At 36.4% G+C, this 19,768-nt stretch overlaps 1 protein-coding gene across 5 annotated transcripts in view; it reads right to left on the bottom strand.

Annotated features, from left to right (window-relative positions):
• Window positions 1-19,768, bottom strand: part of ARHGEF10 (Rho guanine nucleotide exchange factor 10) — a 105,320-nt gene that overhangs the window by 13,417 nt on the left and 72,135 nt on the right. For all 5 annotated transcript variants that reach the window (XM_079297951.1, XM_079297950.1, XM_079297954.1 and 2 more), the window contains 7 exons: window positions 18,922-19,049; window positions 18,331-18,431; window positions 17,493-17,614; window positions 14,031-14,117; window positions 12,488-12,711; window positions 11,272-11,429; window positions 2,728-2,870 (listed from right to left, as the gene is read on the bottom strand). In XM_079297951.1, coding sequence (XP_079154077.1) covers window positions 2,728-2,870; window positions 11,272-11,429; window positions 12,488-12,711; window positions 14,031-14,117; window positions 17,493-17,614; window positions 18,331-18,431; window positions 18,922-19,049 — 963 coding nt within the window. The remainder of the gene's footprint in view (window positions 1-2,727; window positions 2,871-11,271; window positions 11,430-12,487; window positions 12,712-14,030; window positions 14,118-17,492; window positions 17,615-18,330; window positions 18,432-18,921; window positions 19,050-19,768) is intronic.

Genomic DNA, 19,768 nt, shown 5'->3' with positions numbered 1-19,768 from the left:
AAGGATCTTGAGGCTTTGTGCCAGTCTGGGGCATTGTGCCAACAAAACACATTACCTAAAACATTCTATTACAGTAACATATCATTAGAACAAGTGAATTGAGAGTCTTAGTCATATCAGAAGGGGGGAAAAAAGCAAAAGCAATATCAAAATCCAATACACACAACACCAAACCTGCTCATTTACAAAAATTATTAAATAAAGAAAAAAACCTTAGGAAAGCAACGAGGTATGGAATGAGATTGTCTTCAAGGATAAAGTAGTTTGTACATTTCCACTTTAGCAAATGCACAGAGAGAGTTAAATATGGGATACCTATGAAGCAAAGAGTGCCTCACAAGAGCAAGTTTAAAAAATAGTCTTGAATATGCTCATGGACTTGCACAAATATGGCTTTAAAATTTTGCCTTTACAGATAATGTACATGATGCAGAGCACATAGTATGTATGCATGACAGCAGCAACGAACTAGCAAGCAGCTGCATTGCAGTATACAGTGGAGAATCTCCACATTAAGGATGTAGAGATATGAAGGAGTTCAGTGAATAGGGAAGAGTAACCAGGTGAGCCCTGTGCAACACTTGGATTCCTGCTGACAGAATGAAGATCATGTTTATGCAAACAATCTTGAGTCAAATCATTACGACTAACTCTCAACAAGAGAGAGCACAGAGAGAGAACAAATATTTGCTTGCTGCTGCTTCCCCACATAGCAAAGATTCTGCCCTTCACAGTAAGGAAGAGGCAGCTCAGATGTTAAAATATTTCCTGTAGACAGCGTTTTAATTGCCTCATGTATAATGCTGAAACAATATTGCCAATGAACATGGTAAGGACAACACAGCAGATCATTTTTGGAAACATAAACCTAGCAAGTTATCAGAACAAGTCGGGTCACTAAGTAGGCAGCAAAACTGAAAACATTAGTGACCTGTTTAGTCTGAGAAACTAAACAGAAAAAGATCAGTATGTCTTAGTACCCATAAAGAAGCAGCAGGAAATCATCACTAGTTCACAATTCTGTGAGAAAGATGACATGCTATGCCATGAGTAGTTGTGTGAAATAAAAAAGATGACCCTCAGCCCGATGTAGAGAAAATCATAGTGTTCTTGAACAAAATTATTTATATTGAGAAAAAAGAACTCATACACACCATTTCTTATATGCTGCTTGCTGCAGCACTTACTGTGTGTACAACAGACCTATAATAACCTGAGCTCTGACTACAACAGATGGCTTAGTTGAGAAATGAGGAGAAATCTCCTGTGATGCTTTTATAGGAAAATCTGTAGTAACAGCTGAAAAATGAAACTGCCACGTCAGAGATATTGGTAGAGTACTTGTAATTTTATGTCTCCAAACTTCTGTTTTTAACACTGCAGTCCATGACATTTTACTGTATTATGACAGAGTAAGCTTTAAACATTCTTTAATCCTCAAAGTTTGTTTGACTCTGGGTTCTCCTCCTCTAAAACAGCCCAGCATAGCCAAAACTGCAGCCATACCATCTGACTTAGGGAGAGCTTTGTTACTGAATTAGGCCAGACTTGCAAACTTATTTACAGCAATCAGGCTGTACATATCCAGCCTCACACAGGAATAACCTGGCTGATGTCTTACCATTTTCCTAGTGAGAATCTGAGAGATTTTACCAAAGTCTGTAGAACAGCAACCATGTCTCCCAGAAAGTCCATTTCAAATACCTATGCAAATCACTCATCCAAAATCTTTCCTTAATCATTCCATTCAAACTACCAATAAAATAAGCCTTAAAGTGGGAGAATATAAGACCCAAGTGTCTTCTTAGATGAAACAAATATCTCAGAAAACACAGAAAAAGACAGAGGAAATTAGGATGTTAGCTATTTCCCTGCAAACCCATGACAGTGACTCACAGAACCAATTGTACCAAACAGACAATTGTTGGGAGAAAACACGATCATCAAAGAAAAAAATGCAGCAACAAAGCACACAAAGAAGGAGGCTGTGAGCTCATCATGACTCCTGTTAGAAAAAACTTCATGGCTGTAAACATCATGCAATTCAGTGACACTGTTGTAGGCTGAAGAAGAGGTTGAACTTCTAATGTCTCATCAACTCTTAACTCTGGATGACTAAGATGTCCTTTTGGTGAAAGCTGTAATTTTGACAGAAATAATGGCTTAACATTTTCTGGGAAATATGGTCACAAATGTTAGTTTGAACCCTTAACACTCTTCTCTCATTCTGAAAAAGCTGGCTTTTGTGTGACTATTCATGAGAATGTGCTCTTGTGCAAATAAAATTTTTGTAGGCCACCGAGAAGCAAAACTCTGAAAAAGTATATTATGAAATTATCACAAGGTACAAGTAACATCTAACTATATAGAGACAGTATCTTAGTTAAACCTCATTTTGAAATTAACATGAAATTCCTATAGGCACCCACTTCTCTGCTGCCTTCCCTCAGATTTCATTTGCAAGAAAATCTCTTGCCCCAGATGCTCTGTCATTTCCAAGCACCTCACAGAAACCAGTGGGTAAATGGGAGCAGGGTCTAATGAGACATCAGCAGAGAACACAACAGCAGAACTACAAACTAAGGGAATGACATTTAAAAGATCTCAGACCACTTCCAATTAAAATCTTCCTGAATCATGATGCTTCTTAAACAGATTTTCATCTTTAAATTTTACCATTTATACCCTGAAGCATAATAGGTGAGTAATACATTTAAAAGTGTTTACCTCTATGGAGTGTGTCACAGTGCTGATTATAAAAATTTGTCCACCACATGCAGCCCAAATTGTGTCCTCCATCACAAGCAGACTCCTAACAGGCAGAACCCCCAATTTAACTATCTTCTGAGGTTCTGTGTTCCATGTCCCATCTTCAAAAGAAAAAAAAAAAAAAAAAAAAGAGAAGAAGAAGAAAGGTTATACACAACCAAATGGTGATACTGCTTGAATTTCTGCAAGTTGCCACTTCAAGCTACACTGTGATTTGTGTATGGTTACTTTTAGCTTCCAGGGTAAATTTGTAAGGATAAAACAACATTAAGGGGAAAACCCAAGCCTAAGTACTCATATATTTGTCAACAGAGCAAGTTTTATCAAGATTAAATGATGATTCAGGATTGCCAGAAATCCATGGCTGACACAATTGGCTCCAACTTAGAGGGAGCTCATGACCAACTTACTTCAAGATGAATCAATTTCTAACTAGGACAGAATCATCTTTCATGTGCAAAGTAGTCAGGAAGATTTTTATTGTAGGCTCTAATGAGTGCAGATCACTCTGTAAGAGCATTTTGATGGAATGGACCTTCCTGCTACTACTAGGTGCTTCATTTAAGACAGAAATTAAAACAAAAGAAGAAATTAAAATTTGGTCTTGTGCCATATTTGCACTTTTCTTACCTTTTCCACTAATTATAAAACCCACAGTGTTTTCTTTGGACTGCATTTACCAGATCTAAATTAAATTATGCATGTGTATGTGGCACAGTCAGTGAGGTTCTGGTAAGAACTTCATGCTATGGTCACTCTCAATTGCCACCTCTTTGAAACAAGGACTAGCAGATTATTTACCCCAAAATGTAGGAATCAGTAACATGAGCTTCTTGAAACAGTTGTAACTTTATATTTTATACATACATATGTATATATAAAGTATATCAATAATAATTTTAATGCTTTCATATTAGTTTATATATTGTAAGTGCTCATTGAATATAGTCTCAAAAATGATATTTCTATACATTATGAATTATTAATAATATAAAAATCTAAGCAAATTAAAAGTAACTGGGTTTTACACTGAGATATAATATTTCACAAAGCACCATTGCTTCATTAAAAAGCCTTCTTCCTGCACAAGTTGCAGAAAAGTTGCCTATTTTTCTGACACTGGTTTCACCTCAGTAACCACTTAAATTTTGATTGACGAGACCAAAGTAAACACATCTTTAGGCAAGCACTTAAGTAACATTTTTTTCTCTTCCCTCCTGAAAACAAGTGCATCTTCTATTATTTGCTTAGAGAATGAGGATACAAAATTTCCTGCTTCACCAATAACAGTAGCAACAACAATAATGAGAAGCCTCAGTTCTGGAGTACTTCTCAAAATTCCTGTCATCTGGGTGATACAAACTTGGCTGAGTCATTCTCAGGATGTGGCTCTTTTCTGACAGCATCTTTGTAGAAGTGATATTTAGTTTCAGGCTGTCAAAATAATTTTCATTATTTTAGTTTGCATTGAGAAGAGTGCTCCCAGTTATAAGCCTGCAAACTCTCCCAGCAATGTCAAAGTCACTGTGTTCTCTATGACTCATATGTACTATTAGTAACAAACAAACTTCTGGAAAAGTTTCCATTCTTTAGAAACCCCATTATCCACAAATTAAATTCTAAACTGCCCATACCCCATGATTGCTGTAACCACTGTAGGCAGTGCAAAGCCTTCAGAGAGTGAAGCTGCACACCTGCCTGTCAGACCTTTCATCATGCAAAGGATGCTGACTGCAGAAGTTTATCAACAATCTCTAACATAGCACTATTCTTAGGGATAAACTCAGCATAACTCTGATACATTCTTTCTGTCTTTTCTGGAGGATAAGAACTCTGAGTTTGGAAAAGGAGCAGGTATGCTAAGAAAAAAGTTAACTTTCCTAGTTATATTTTCACACTGAAAAAAACATTAACATAAAACAAAAAGTTCATGGAACTAGACAACCCTTTCTGTTAAAAACATTCAAACTATACATTAATTTTATATAAAGCATAGCTGATACTGAAACAACAGGAAAATAAGGATTTTCAGGATCTCAATTGTGGACTCATTCACATTTTGCCTAAATCAAATTTCAAACATCTAATGTGTTTCTTTTTTTTTTTTTTAATCTAGACCTTTTTGCCCTGAAGTTCCATGTAACATCTCAGATGACTAAGCATTAAGCCTTATTAATAATTTTGATCAATGTAAGAAGGGGATTTCAATACTATCAATGTTATAAATACCAACTGAGTAATGAATATCTGATTCAACATTTATGCCTAAAAAACCTCAGTTCTCACAAAACCATTTTCTGTTGGTGTGTGTGTTAACACAGTAGTTGACAATCCAGTTTAAAAGTTCTGTAGGACTGGACATATGAAGAAGGTGAGACAGAGGTCTCATGTCTTTCATCTTACCACGATTTCATGAAAAAACCCCTGAAGCCCCACTTGATGTATCAGCCCAGGAAAAATCCAAAGCTGTCACTCCACACTATGACCCTAGTCATGGGATAAGGCTATTCCCTGGTGCTTTTTTATGTCTTCCTGCAAATATTGCTGTCTTCCAGATCAGACAGCATCTGAGACAGATGAGGGGGAATAAAGGTAGGTCTGGTAATTAGAGCAGTATTCAAAGGATGTGTCAGCTGTGTTCTGGACCCTGCCTCAGTGAATGATTAATTAATTATCCAAAGTGGAATGGCACCAGGAGGACAAATTAAGGCCTGTGCATCTCTCTCCTCTCATTTTGTGGCAGCCAGGGAAATCTCTTGAGAGTGGAAAGCATGGGTAAAAAACCACTCAAGCAAGGCAAGGGATTAAGCCTGATAATCTGACATACTTCTGTAAATGCTTTAACCACAGGCTGCTGGCTAAAAGGAAGATCATGACTTCCTTCTGCTGACCAAGAATTTTATCATCTATCTCCAAAATTACTTAGCAAATCTGTGTCTAGCTCACAAGTGGTTTAAGACAATCAAAATCACACTTTGAAGAAAACATAATGCTCACCCTGCCTCTCCCTGCAGATCTCAGCAGACCCTGTTCAATGCCTGCCTGCACAGACTTCATGTTTGACACTGGCTATTTCATATTATTTGTCTGATCCAGTGTCCATTGCTTCTAAAATCCAAGGGGAAAGAAGCATTATCTCTATCTGACTTGTGTAAACACCTGCAGACTCAACACTTGCTTATGCAAGTCGTTTCAACAACTGGCACTATCCAGGTACTTAAAATTGGTCACAGCACTTGCAAAAAAGATGAGGAACAGCTTTGTTTGATGGTATAAAATCCTTTCCTAGTAACTGACTAAAATAAGTTTATTTTTTCCTGGCAAAAGAGAAAAGAAGCAAGCCAAGATAAAACCTTTGCCAACAGAATCTCAAGGCATACTATTTTTTTTTTTTGCAGGTACAGCTGTTTGCAGAAAAGAGTTGTGTCTACAAAATCTGAGAACAGGGTCAAAGATAGAAATGAATCCAGGGGCTTCTAGAAATTAGATGTCATATATTTATGTTGCATATAAGATGACTGATATTTGCATATTAGTTGAGTGTTTTAAAAAACATAGAAGACAGATTTTATATTAATAGATCTGTGTTATGCCACTATTTTTAATACTCTTTGTAAGTTATATTTCTCCAGAAGTGACATGCCATAGTTTATGAAAGTGTTGAACAGTATCTTGTGTATTGTGTTTAGCTGCACCAAAGTAAGATCTCTCATGCACATAAAATATTTCAAAGACTTTAATGTAAAAGGACATTATTTGCATTAGTGCATTTTGTTATTAGTCTTGTGATTTATGAATTTGAAAAATTAGTTATCCTTCTATTCACTCAAATTTAATCAGATAGGAAAAGTTTCAAAACAATGCCCATTTTATATGAAAAGTTTCAAAACAATGTTCATTTTATCTTTCTGTGGTCTGTTTCCACAAAACCCAATGAAGGAAAGTAATACTATTTTACAATAATTTATAAGAATAGGCTTCCTATTATTAATTTATAAATATTTTAAATATTTAGTGCTTTTACAATTGTAATTAGTTGGTGCACTCAGCTCTTCATATGAGATAACATATAGTTTATTTCCTCAGAAAGTCTTTTCAAAGTTTGTGGTAGTCTTCCCTTCCTTTATGCTTTCAGTCAAGCTGAACTGAGCAGGCGTTTTTGTTGACAGCTTCCTCTTTCTTAGCAGCACTATTGATGGTTTCACAAGAGCTGCCAGCACAGCCCTGGGAACAGCACTTCTTGGTTAATTAGTGCAGTGGAGCACAAACATTTTTTCCATCACATGGTATGTAAACCAGCACTGTGGAGGAGTAAAATAGTACCTACAGAATTCAAAAGTTAAGCACATTCCTTATCACTTAAAAATGAGACACTCAGGCTCTTCTAAACAATGTGTAACTAGGAATGTCCTATACTGTGCATGCATACTCATTATTTCTCCCATATGCATCAAATTCTTCAAGCTAAACAGCTGACAGAGCTCTTCCTAAAATTTCCAGGGTGGTGCTGGAGGTCCCAGCATCAGATACCAAATAAGACAGAAAGCAATGTCAACATATTTCTGGTAATGAGTATTATGTGACACTGCAAAGACAACAGTATTTTATCTCTGTTTCTGTATCACTGCTCTAGTCCTCCCAAACAGCTTAATACCACTGCTTATTTCTCACAATGTCCACCTGAAGTGGCAATCACATGCCACAAGTCCACTCTTCAGAGAACCCAGAGCAGTGCATGGATCCACTCAAGCTCTGACTTTGACATCAGCATTTTACAGTCCATATATTCTTCCTTTCCTCAATTTGTCAGAGGACACAAGAGTCTTACCAAATCCATCAAGGTACCTCACCAGTCAAATGACTTGCTACTCCTTCACTGTTGTAACTGTCCTCCTGTCCTTTCAGTTTCATCATTTTCCTTGATATCAATCCTCTGAAAATGCTCACTTGATTAGTGCCATAAGGCCTCTTTAGACAAGTAAGTCATAAAAACATCAGAGCACCCTATGTTCTTACCAGTGAAGTTTCTTTTGTTCTGTGCATGGCCAAAATTGCCTCAGTCATTATTTTATCTGACCAAATTCTTACTGAACTACTAAAATATTAATTCTTCTACTTTCTGCCTCAATAATTCCAAATTTTTATTTTCTTTTTCCTGTTTCTCTCCTGTACTCTTCACTGGACTCTATGAAAAGGAAATGTATATCAATGTCTAGAAGAAAGGAAGTAGCTGGAACTGACTACAGTATATCAGGAACAATACACCTATATTATATAGAGATTGTGATTTCCCTTTCCTAAGATACTTTTGTGAATGGAAGTCAAACACGCGCTGACCTTTTCTGCTATTACATCACTCAGAAAACACATCTGCTGGGCTGTCTGCAATCATCACAAAGGGCCTTTGTTATGTTTTTTCCACAAAGACAATACAACACACTTTTTCCTTAACCTCTTCTAAGCATGTTTTGCATGGAAATATTAACTCAGCCAGAGGCAAACCCCACATGCAGAATTTTTCACAATGATAACTGTGCAAAAGTTCATAGACCTGTAAAGGAAAATCTCAGCAAACAAGGTGTCAGAAATTTAGCAATCTGCTTCACTCCCATTCCTATATAGAATAGCATTTGATTTACCAGATATCTCACAGGTCCCAAAACAAGTCTTCTCACACACATAGAATTAAGGATTAGTGAGGATAATTATAAGGGGCACTATTTTTACAATTAACATACTAGCACATACACCCTAGTGTTCTGTGATATTTCCACAAATCACCATGCTAGGTCACATTGAAGAGCCCAGTAGATTTTACAGTATCAGCACCTCAAGACTTTGCTTTTAGTTTATGTTCAAATACACTAAAGTATATATTTTTAAGTTCAAATACATTAAAGTATGTATTTTTTTAAGTACTTAAAAATACATAAAATACTAACAAGTATTTAAGTCTTTTCCTCATATGTGAAAATTCATGGATACACAGATGTCTCACTAAAATATGACTACCCTCCAGAAAGGAAGTTGTGCACCTCCTACTCTCCCACTAACATGGCACTTGCTCCTTGGTTTACTGTACAGACTTCTCAGTTTCCTTTTTTTACTACCTCAAGATAAGACTTTCTGCAGCCAGAGAGCACTCTGGATGTTGCTGATCTGACAAAGTCCTCTAGAAGAAACTCAGAAGAAAGGACTTGCTGTTTGTAAACAAACACCATAGATATTTATATGCACGGACCCCTCTGAGAACATCTGGAGAAATTAGAGCTATTTGGGTCCTGCAAAGCAAATGACACAAGTCATGGGTCTCTGACTATACAGAGCAAGGCATTGAGCTTCAGTGACTGAACTGATCCACACAGTTTCTGCCCAACTCTATGACAGACTGTGAGACAGATTTTCATCCTAGAAGAAAGATTATCTTTTCTCATTCACGGAATCCTGCAACAGGCCGCACAACCATTTTTCCTGTGCATCTCACAGCATTTGTCCTTCTCAGGCTTCAAATCAAGGTGTAATGTGGTGATATATTTCACATTCACTTTTAAATTTTTACTTAATCTCCTTGATGGTGACAGACCAAAACCCAAGCTGAAGTGCATGGCTGAAAAGTAATCCCCTCTGCAGAACAGAAGGCAACCCTGATGAATTGCACAAAGCTCCTCAGAGGTTGCATTCCCCCTCCCTCCCATTTCACTGCTTGGATTCCTTTGTTTGGTAAATAGGTCAGTGCTCATAAAAACACCCCTCCAGGGCTGACTGCCTCACATAGCCACAGCAGCCAACTATAAGGAAGACAGACACTAACATGGCAGCAGCTAATCACACAACTTCCATGGGGCCTGGAGAACTGAAATAAGCCACACTGACCAAGCAGGAAGGAGAGGGACTACAAGATTAACTGACAAGTGTCAGAAAAATATCATTTCCCATCTCAAAGTTCCAGTGATCATGGCTCAGACTTTGACAAGCTCTGTGAACATCTCACTGCCCATAACCAGTGTCTTTAGGAGAAGTTGAACAGGGTCTATGATCTATGATCCTGGTCAATGCAACAACCTCCATCTCATAACCAGACTGTAATGCAGTCTAGTTAACAGCTTTGCCCCACCTTTAACACTCTCTATAGATATGCAACCCATGAATCCTTTCTTAGCTATACTGCCAAGGATGTCAGTTGTGGTTTTGAAGTGGTCTTTTCTGGAAGCTGAGTGATAGTAATTGCAGTCTTAAAACAGCTTAAATACACCAACACATTTCAGAGAAGTCGACAGATTCACTTTAATACCCCTCTCACGTACGTAGAGAAACTGAAATACCAAAAATATTATGAATCTAGGATCAAGACCTCACTCCTGTGCCTCAAAAACAAAGAAAAAAAATGCTATTCAGTGGTAAAAAAAAGTTTGGCTTCAGATCAGAGACAACAGCTCAACAGGAAACCTACTGGGTTGAAGATGAGAACTGGACAAAGGAAGTCTCTTTGCCAACACTTTTTCCCAGATCCTTTGTTGCTTGGGAAAAAAAAAGCATCCTGTACCTTTCCCAAACAAAGTCTTTATATGAGCTAATAGTGGACATACAATTTGTTCCAAGATTACAGATACTGAGTTTGATTCCTGAGTGACAGACTGGTAGTATTTAGTAGCCAAGACACAGTGCGACACAAATGCAGCTGAACTGTTCACAGGGCCCACCTCATTAGAGAGCCATCATTACAGCAGCTCATACAAGTAAGGCAGATCTCTGTTGGCTCTGTACTTTGCAAAGTTAGGAGTGTCTGTGCTAACATTTCACTTAAAACCTTGAGCAAAGCCTCACTGATTTTGAACTGAAACACTAGATAAATAGGCAATGCTGCAGGGAAGTTAGTGAGATGTACTGGAAGCACCTAAATCAGCTCTGGAAAAGACAGTTGTAGTTCAGAAGAATTGCCTGGGATTTCTCCTTTATTCAAATTATTTTAGTCAATTATTTAGCTAAATACAAAACAACCAACTGTGATGCTAATAGAAAATACAGGCCTACCTTTAAATACATGAACGTCACACATAGGACTTATTCATCTGTACAGTAAAAATGGGGGTGTAATCTAAAGAGATATACAGAAATCTCTACCAACAGATTTCTGTGTTTCACAAACACCAGTACTGGGTAGCTGAGAGCAATAAGCACTGTGCTGTGTAAAATACTGTGTACTGCTGTTGGCACATAAATTTCTGGACATTTGCAACACTGAAGACTTCAGGGTTTAAACTAAGGGGGAAAATCAATTGTCACATGCATGTATGGTGAAAGTGGAAAACAGTATCAAAGTTCCTACTATCCTTCAAAAAGAGACAAGTCTCTTCAGACATACAGGAAAAAGTAGTAATTCTAGCTCAGCAGTTTTACAAAGGATTTTCAGAAAATATATTAGTGGAAAATTACTTCTGCCAAAATACACTGACATGTGAGTTCCTCAGGATGCCATCAAATCATATCACTATGCAGCATTACCTTCTGCTTTTGTGTAGATTGAGATGTTTCCATTTACCAAGCCAGCAAACAAGTACTGAGATCTATATGTTAAGCTCATAACAGTTGATTTCTCAGGAGTGAAGAAGTGTTGAAGTCGAATTTTCTTTGAGCCTTGGCAACTTTTGTAAACAGAAATGCTATAGAAAGAAACAAGAAGAAACAGACCTGTGAAATTATGCTTTACATAGTTCTTGTTAGAATATGCAGAAGAAAAGTTTAGAATAAAATATTGGGGGAAAGAGGATTTTCTCCTTCAGTTCTTGACACTCCAGAATGTCTGCATAGACAACTTGCAATTACTTGGCATTGACATATGACAACACATTCATATTATCTTGTCTGCAGAAAGCTATTCCAAAAAGAGACATAATAAAAATTCTTCTCAAAGTCCTTATTATCAGTCTATCTAAAACTTTTGTTAAAAAAAAAAATATTATGTGGAGAACTAGGGAGAAGAAAAGAAAAACTCACTACCAGATGTCACTTACACTTAAAATTTTCACAATTCCTATTGATTGTTATGATGGGTATGCTAAGAATATTGTTAAGGCTGGAATTAAATCACTCATTTCTAGAAATGGCATTTTCCTTAGAGAATTTTGTTCTCCTTCATTTAGACTGGTTACAAACACCTTCAAAAATCACATGCAGTTACACACTTATGCCCTCAACTAACTATAACAAGATCTGCTTGCTGACTGACCTATAAGTTTAGAACAAGTTCTCCATGTTGTTCTCCAACACAAATCAAGTGATGGCTCAGAAGGCCACCAGTTCAAAGACAGAGCAAAGTAATTCATGTCAACAGTAAATAGCAACATTGTTTTTTCATGTGCCAAATCCTGCATAATATGACAGGACAGAAGATTAATTGATTCCTCTTTGCCATTCTGAAAATTTTCCAATACCTGAAGATTATTCTTTATTGTACTACACTTTCCAGATGCGATTATCTAACCCTCTTTCATCAAAAAGATGTCCTTTAATTTCAAACACCACACAGTGTAATTTTAAATTATGTAAAGTGCATTTTATCCTTGATTTAAGTGGAAAGGATACCTTGAGGTCACTGAGATAACATTTGAATACTTTCTTTAAAAGTAAGTATTTTCTTAGCAGTATGTCACACAATTTTGCTATAGAATAGTAAATGCAATCAATAAATCATACACATTACACTAAAACTAAGAATCACCTTCCTTCTTCCATGCCAAGGCAAATAGTAGGCACATTAGATGTTTTTGCAAGAACATTTTCAGAGTCTGGAGCTTTGTTTTGCTCTTTCAGCTTCTCCTCCTCTGGTATGTAGACCATGCAGAGAATCCGTGATTCCACATTGAAGCACTCAATAACCTTGGGGCTGGAGCTTTGAAAAGAGACTATTGCAATCTGGCCCATCTGATTAGTACAACTGCCAATCTGAAACAAAAAAAGGAAAATAAAATTAAAAAAAACAAATAACAGACCATGACTGATACCTGCCTTCAGGAAGATCAGCATGTACAAGAAGGAATGACTGGAATGTTAACTGAAGTGTGCATTTTAAGTTATATGTGTGAATATGAATTTTCATGCATTAAGACAGAAGAGAATTATTCAGTACACATACAAGATATGTCAAAACATTATGTATACAAACTTGCCTTCTACACTCAAAGAAAAAAAATATGTTTTTAAAGCAGGAATAATAGTATGGCCTATTCTGATATCTGACTCCAATGTATATACATTACATAATGCAATTACTGTAAATATTTGTGCAACATGCCATTTTAATAGCAGATGTTCTAAATTGTCTGAGGTTCTTTTAAAACAGGCAAAGTAGCTGAGGCCTGTCCTTTGCCCAAATAACAGGTCTACAAAGAAATGCTCTGTCCTAAAAGAAGGAGTCTTGTAAACTTGCTGATACAGAAACCTGAATTTCTCCCTGATCCAGCACTAAGTATCATCAACATGTCCATAAACTTGTACATTTTGGGGATCAGAGAGAAATAAAAAAAAAACAAAAACCAAAAAACCCCAAACAAATCTACCCAAGCACAATACATGTTTTTGTATAATAACTCTTTCTGTTTATATGAAATAAAATAGAAAAGAGAGAGAAAGAATATTTTGTAGCAGTAGAAAGATTTAATTTGCATGTTTTTGCAATGACTGTTTACAAATGGCAAAGACAAAAGGAAATTATATAGGTCGCCTTGAAAACACCTGGTAAGAGAAACTATTTCTAAATTTTAATTCACTATTTCAGTATTGTAGCAACTAGAAAAGCTCCTGAAATCATTAGCTTGCCTTTTTTTTTTTTTTTTTTAAGAACAGCTTCTATCCACCTCTGCTGGAAATCTGCATATCTGGAGTCATAGTAATATGCAGAGTAATTTTTTTTTCCTATGCAGATTTAAGCAGATTATTTTTGTCTAAAACATTCTTATAATATGAAAACAGTAAGACAGTGTATGCTCATTTCTGTTTCAGCAGCAATTGTTACAAATTAGCACAAATCTCCCTTCTGAATGTGCTCAGCACTTTGGAATTCATTCTGTGCTGTACAAATAATACACACTTAACTACAGAGATCAGCAAGATCACATGGACAAATTAGTAGCTAACCTTTTATCTTTAAACAAATAAACAAAGTCAACCCAACATTTCTTTCATACCTACACATTGCCAAGTCACAAAATGCAATGGAAAGAAACAGGAGACAACCACTTTCAGATTTTAAATATTACACTTACCCAAAGAAAACCATGTTCCACAGCACAGGAATCTGACTCTGTTTCTCCAGCAAGGTATGGCTCAGGATTGTAAGCAGCACATTCAATCTTCAAAGAGAGGAAAAGAGAGCTGTTATCTCATTAAAAAAATATGCCTGTTTCTGTCTATTTTAGTTTGCAATTAACTAAAGCATTTTAGGATATCAAAGACTCTCATAAGGCAAGGAGTCAGCTTAGCTCACCCAGATTCTGGTGGGCAGGGTCAGCTGCACAGATACTGTTCCTGATGCACTCCTTATCTACCCCTGAAGACCTTCAAGACCAAAGACTACACATTTTCTTTTGCTGATCTGCTCAAATGCTTCATAACTATTATTAAGCTTTTTCATGTCCCCAACCTGACACCATCCCTGATGCAATCCTTAGCCTGTTACCTCTCATCTCAGACACCAGGTAATTTTCATTATCTGCAGTGTCCTTTTCAAATTTTTATTTTTCAACTTATTACTGCCACTTTTTCAACTGACTTCTCTCCAGCAGATGTATCAGCCACATGTGTATACTTGAGAGTGCAGAGTTTTCTGACCTGAACTCACTATTCTAGCAGAGCTGGTACCAGCACCACACCATTGTTACCTCTTCAGAATCCTGTTTCAACACATTTCATCATTAGTTCTCTTTGTAACAATATTATATTCTTAACCAATCCTTACCTTGCTGGTCAGTATTAAAAATTACTTTAACAGACCAACTAAACCACCTCTTCAATCTGGATTTATGGAATTCCTAATTTCTCCCTGAGCATATCACCTGTCTGTCCTGCTGACTGTCATCCTTTTTATTTTTCTTTTCCCTCCCCTCAAATTATTTCCCCAGCTGCCTTAGTCCTTCTGAATGCTAATATTATCATTCTTTAGACTTCAACTCCCTTCCAATCTCATGTCATCATGTTACTGTCAGTAAGTTAATAACAATACTCATGATTTTATCATGCAGGCCATTTAAAAAAAAAACTGAAAGCAACACCAGACTCAAGGTCTATATTTAAGTCCATCCCCACTCCAAAGATCATTCAAGCTCAAGGATCTGAAAAAAAAAAAATTTTTATGACCAGTCATGGATTTCTAATTTCCTTAATGTTCACAGCAGTTTCCTAAAGCATATGTAAACACTTCAAAATATATAAAAGGAATTCATAACTGTGTAGAGAATAAAAGGATTTGTAATGAGGTGTGATATTCCATTTTTACACAAGATTCTCTACAATTCAAACTAATGTTCTCTTGGAAATCTTGGACATCAATGTCCTGATTATATTGTAGTACACATCTCAGTTAGTATTAACTTAGACTATTCAATTAGTATTAACTCCCTATAGCCTGGCAACATCATCTCCCAACACTGAACAATTAAAAAAAAAAAACAAAAACAAAATGAGTCAGCAAAAGTTAAAAGTTCTAAATTCAAAGCTAATTTTCCAAAGTGCAAAGAATTTTACAAATTGCCTTGAAGTCAGCAGGCTTTACAAAGTGATTTGCTTTAGCATAAAAATGATTATTAATTCAACAGAGCAATTTCCTATATACAGATAAAAATTTGAAATCACTAGATGATAAAAAAGACCAAAAAAAAATAGAAAAGAGAAAAAAAAAAAAAAAAAGAGGAAAAAAAAAAAAAAGAAAAAGAAAGAGCTATCCATGCCTGTCTTAGCATGTCTCCTTTAGCACATGCTGAAGCTATCTACTTGTGGTAATTTAGAGTAGCTGTGACAAGGAAATATATCACTAGCAAAAAAATTAGACAGTCTGCAGATTGAATATTTCCCAGGCTCCTTGTCACACCTTTGTGTCACTGTGCATCTTAGTCAAAAGTGATGTTTTATTCCATAGTTAAACCCTGGCAGTTTAGCTCTCAGTCTTGTCAGAAGCCTGGGATGTAAACTTGCTCTGATGGCTCCTTACACCACTGGGCAGCCTGAGCAGCACACAGAGCCAACAAACAGGATTAGCCAAGCAAAGAGTTCTCTTCCCACCCTGAGCTGGGGCCTGAGAGCCAAACTGCAGCTGAGGCTGCAGTAATACCTAAGCCATATTTTCTAGCAATATCAAGGACTTGGGAGAACCAGAAATGATACCTGGGCTCACACCCACATTACTTTAGAAGCTGCAAAACTGGCAAAGTTAGCCCAGGGCTGAGGCAAATTTTGTCACACACTCTGCTCTCCTGAAGTGACTCAATGGTAAGGGTAACAGATTTTCCTTTCAAAATAAGAAGACCCTGTTCTAACTTGATTACAAGAGTTGAGCCTGGGCCTTCCTGGCATGTATTTTCAGGACTTACAAATGCCTAGGCTCTAAGGAAATACATACATAATTTAAGTTTCTGAAAAAAAAATAAATTAGCAGGTTATTTCACCAGTGGTGACTTTAGAAAGTAGTCAGTACAGAAAAAGCTGTTTAGTAAGACAAGCACAACTGGTTGTATGGGAAATCAGAGACTTTCAGTAAACTTTCTCTGCTCTGAAAACCAGTATCATAGGAATAGATTGTCTTAGCTCAATTATACATTTCTACTGCATTTTGAACCACCAATTATTTTCCCCCAGCATCCAGACTTGCATACTCACACTTGAAGTGAAGCTGTCAGCTGAGCTTCCCTCCTGTGTAGGCTGATCTAGCAGTGAGGGTCTGCAGACTCACCTCTTTAAGCAGCATCCATGCTATGACATTAACTTAATTTTGGGATTCTATCCACACATACACAATTTTATTTCCATTACTCTTTCTGTACAAGACTTAATTACTGATGGTCAATAAGAAATCCTGTTGATACACAGGAAAAATAGCATCCAGCACTCTTCCCTTCCCTCTATTGGTTTGGTATTGTACTTATTTTCACCAACAAAGTCAGTGGTCAAAAAGGCTTCCTAAAACATACTGTTTTAGGAAATGAACCATTAAGACAATTTCTAAATCATTGTTCAGAATATGACATTGTACATAAGATTCCATGAAACATAATTAAAGAAAAAAAATTAAAATACTGTTCTCTGTGCACTAATAAAAATGAGAAATTTGAGGAGGATTTAGCAGAGTTACATCAGAAGAGGACAACTTTCATGGAGATCAGATTCTTGCTCTTTGTAAACTTCAGGTTACTTCTAAACCCCAAACATACATTTGGAAATCTCAAGATGAACTAAAAAATTCCCATCCATTCTGTTTACACTGAGTTATTCACTTACGTATGACAGTGAATGTCATACTATGTAAAAATAAACATCATGCTCCTTAGTGCCTCAAAGATTGCAGCATTTTGCATTCCTGTGACTCTTCTTTAGTTGCTAATGACTTTTAGTTTCTAATGGTCTTAAAGCAGGGTGGCTGCTCAAGAAAACTAACAGATGTGTTTACATTATGGAATTCTTTAGAAATTATATCACATAAGAACCTAACTGACATCTCATATCAAAATTCCATTCACCTTAAACTCTTGTTGCTTGGCCATCATCACTGGCATGTGTCTAACAAGGAGAGGATGTTTTTCCTTTTTGATTTGATTCCCATCATCTTCTATGCAGAACCAACCTAACAGGTTATCCTCCGCTGTAATGGAAAGAACAAACAATAAACACTCCACAATCCTTTCACTGAATAATCACTTCCACCTCTCCACAGGAATAGAAAAGAATTCTGTCAGGCCTAGTCATACAGATCAGGCTGTTCTTATGCCATAGATACATAAATGACAACATAAAACTGTGAACAAAAATTTAATTGAGTAAATTACATACATACTGATAATGCAAAAAAGAGCACCTTAAATTAGCAAAATATTAAGGGTAGTCTCCTAATGATCTTGTAAATTGAATAGTGAAAAAGACTCATCAAACCTTTCCTCAGACTCTAGGAAATATAGAAAATTTGCTGAACAGCATTTCTCTGCCTAAGTAACACCCCTACCAACTGCCAGTTATCATAATTTTAAGGATCCTTCCCCTGGAATGATGGAAACATCCATTCTGTGTTGTTTTTTGTTACTTTGCTTGTCTTCTGTGAGACATCACAAAAGTACTGTATTTTGGCCATGTGCTGGTGAAACTTGATATCAAGCAAGTTAATGTTTCTCAACATAGGCACCTGTTATTAGTTTGTAGTGATACACAATCATTACTATTTATTGTATTGCAATTTTAAACATCTATAGACAAATTTTCACCAAAATCATTCTCCAAAAAATAAAATAATAATAAATAAATAAATTACACTGTGCATTGAGAGCTATTTTAACTTGTTAGGCAATTTGAATAACTAGGAATTACCAAGGGCCAGTTTAGCCATTTGTAAATTGTTGATCCAAGACTGTTTGATGGCAGGGGTAAATGTATTGAACACAGCTGTAAAGAAAGTTGGCCGCCCAGACCTGCAATACAGAGAAAAAAAATCAAAAGCCACTATAAATGCATTGGGTATGAATATAACCATGGCTAAAAATGTTGACCAAGGTGAAATTTAATTATTTTTTAATACTTAGAAAAGACTCAGCTCTGATTTAAGTGTGCAGGCTATGATATGCTGTATGTCCATCTTCCTGCACTTTACATGAAATGTTATGAGAGGAACTAGTGAAGGAATACAACAGTAACTGTTCCCTATTAGCAGTCCCTGCCATGGTTCCTCACCTGCTTCTTGCATCCAGAACTGGGCTGGGCTGGGCTGAGAAAGAGGAGAAAAGCTACAGTGCTGCTATGGAACATGATAGCTTCAGCATTATGGCAAAAGAGCAAAAGTCAGGGGCTTACCATGGAGACAGAAGGGAGGGAAGAGCTAAAGATTCCCAAATCCTCACTCATACATCTATACCTAACACACACACCAATTTAGAAAGTTTTGTAATCAAGATTTCTACTGACTTGTCCTGTTTTCCTGGGAGTTGCAGCTGAATTCTACAGCGATCTGCCGCTCTGATTTCGTCTTCTTTTTTCAAAATCAGTTTTTGTAAACCTGAGGTCCAGTCATGGGCTACAGATTGGTTTAAGTTCTGAAAAATTAAAAAGCTAAGATTCAACACCAGCCTGTTGCAAACAAGATAATAAGGTGATTCCTGCATATAACAAACAATGACACATGGGCTTCAATTAGACCACATTTCCATCATGGAAAATTTAGCCATATTTATAAACACAGTTCAGAAATATCATAAAATATTTTCTAATGTATTTCATCTGAATATTTAATCTCACATTGCTCAGTTTGATGATGCATAAGTGACATTCCCAAGTGTATGTCAAATTAAAAAACGTAAATTTCTATCAGCTGTATGCATAAGCCTTTTACTTTATTGCAGCATCACAAATTCTGCTACTAAAGAAAGTCTTTTGAAAACATCTATAAATCATACTGAAAATATGCTTTTGTTCAAATCTTTGAGTCAAAATTTTTACAGACCCCTCATGAAAGATGTGTGGTCTAAGTCTGTTTAAGATGTTTAAACAATAGCTCACTGCAAGGTGAGTGTTCTTTTGCAGAGAGTAAAAGCTCACCTGAATGATACAAAGCATCAAGACTAACAAGTAAACAGAAGTACACACACTTTTCACCATCAGAATTCTATGACAACTTAAGCCTTTTTCAAAAATAAAGAAGCTGACCTTATTCCTCAACTAAATTCTTGCCATGGTCTTACACACATCTAACTGGAAACAATGACTGAATTTTAAGTTTTCAAAGAATAGTTGGCTCTGACTGTCAGTGCTGACA

This window comes from Erithacus rubecula, assembly GCF_903797595.1.
Source record: "Erithacus rubecula genome assembly, chromosome: 2".
Taxonomy (NCBI): Eukaryota; Metazoa; Chordata; class Aves; order Passeriformes; family Muscicapidae; genus Erithacus; species Erithacus rubecula.
This window is presented reverse-complemented; position numbering and strand designations above follow the sequence as displayed.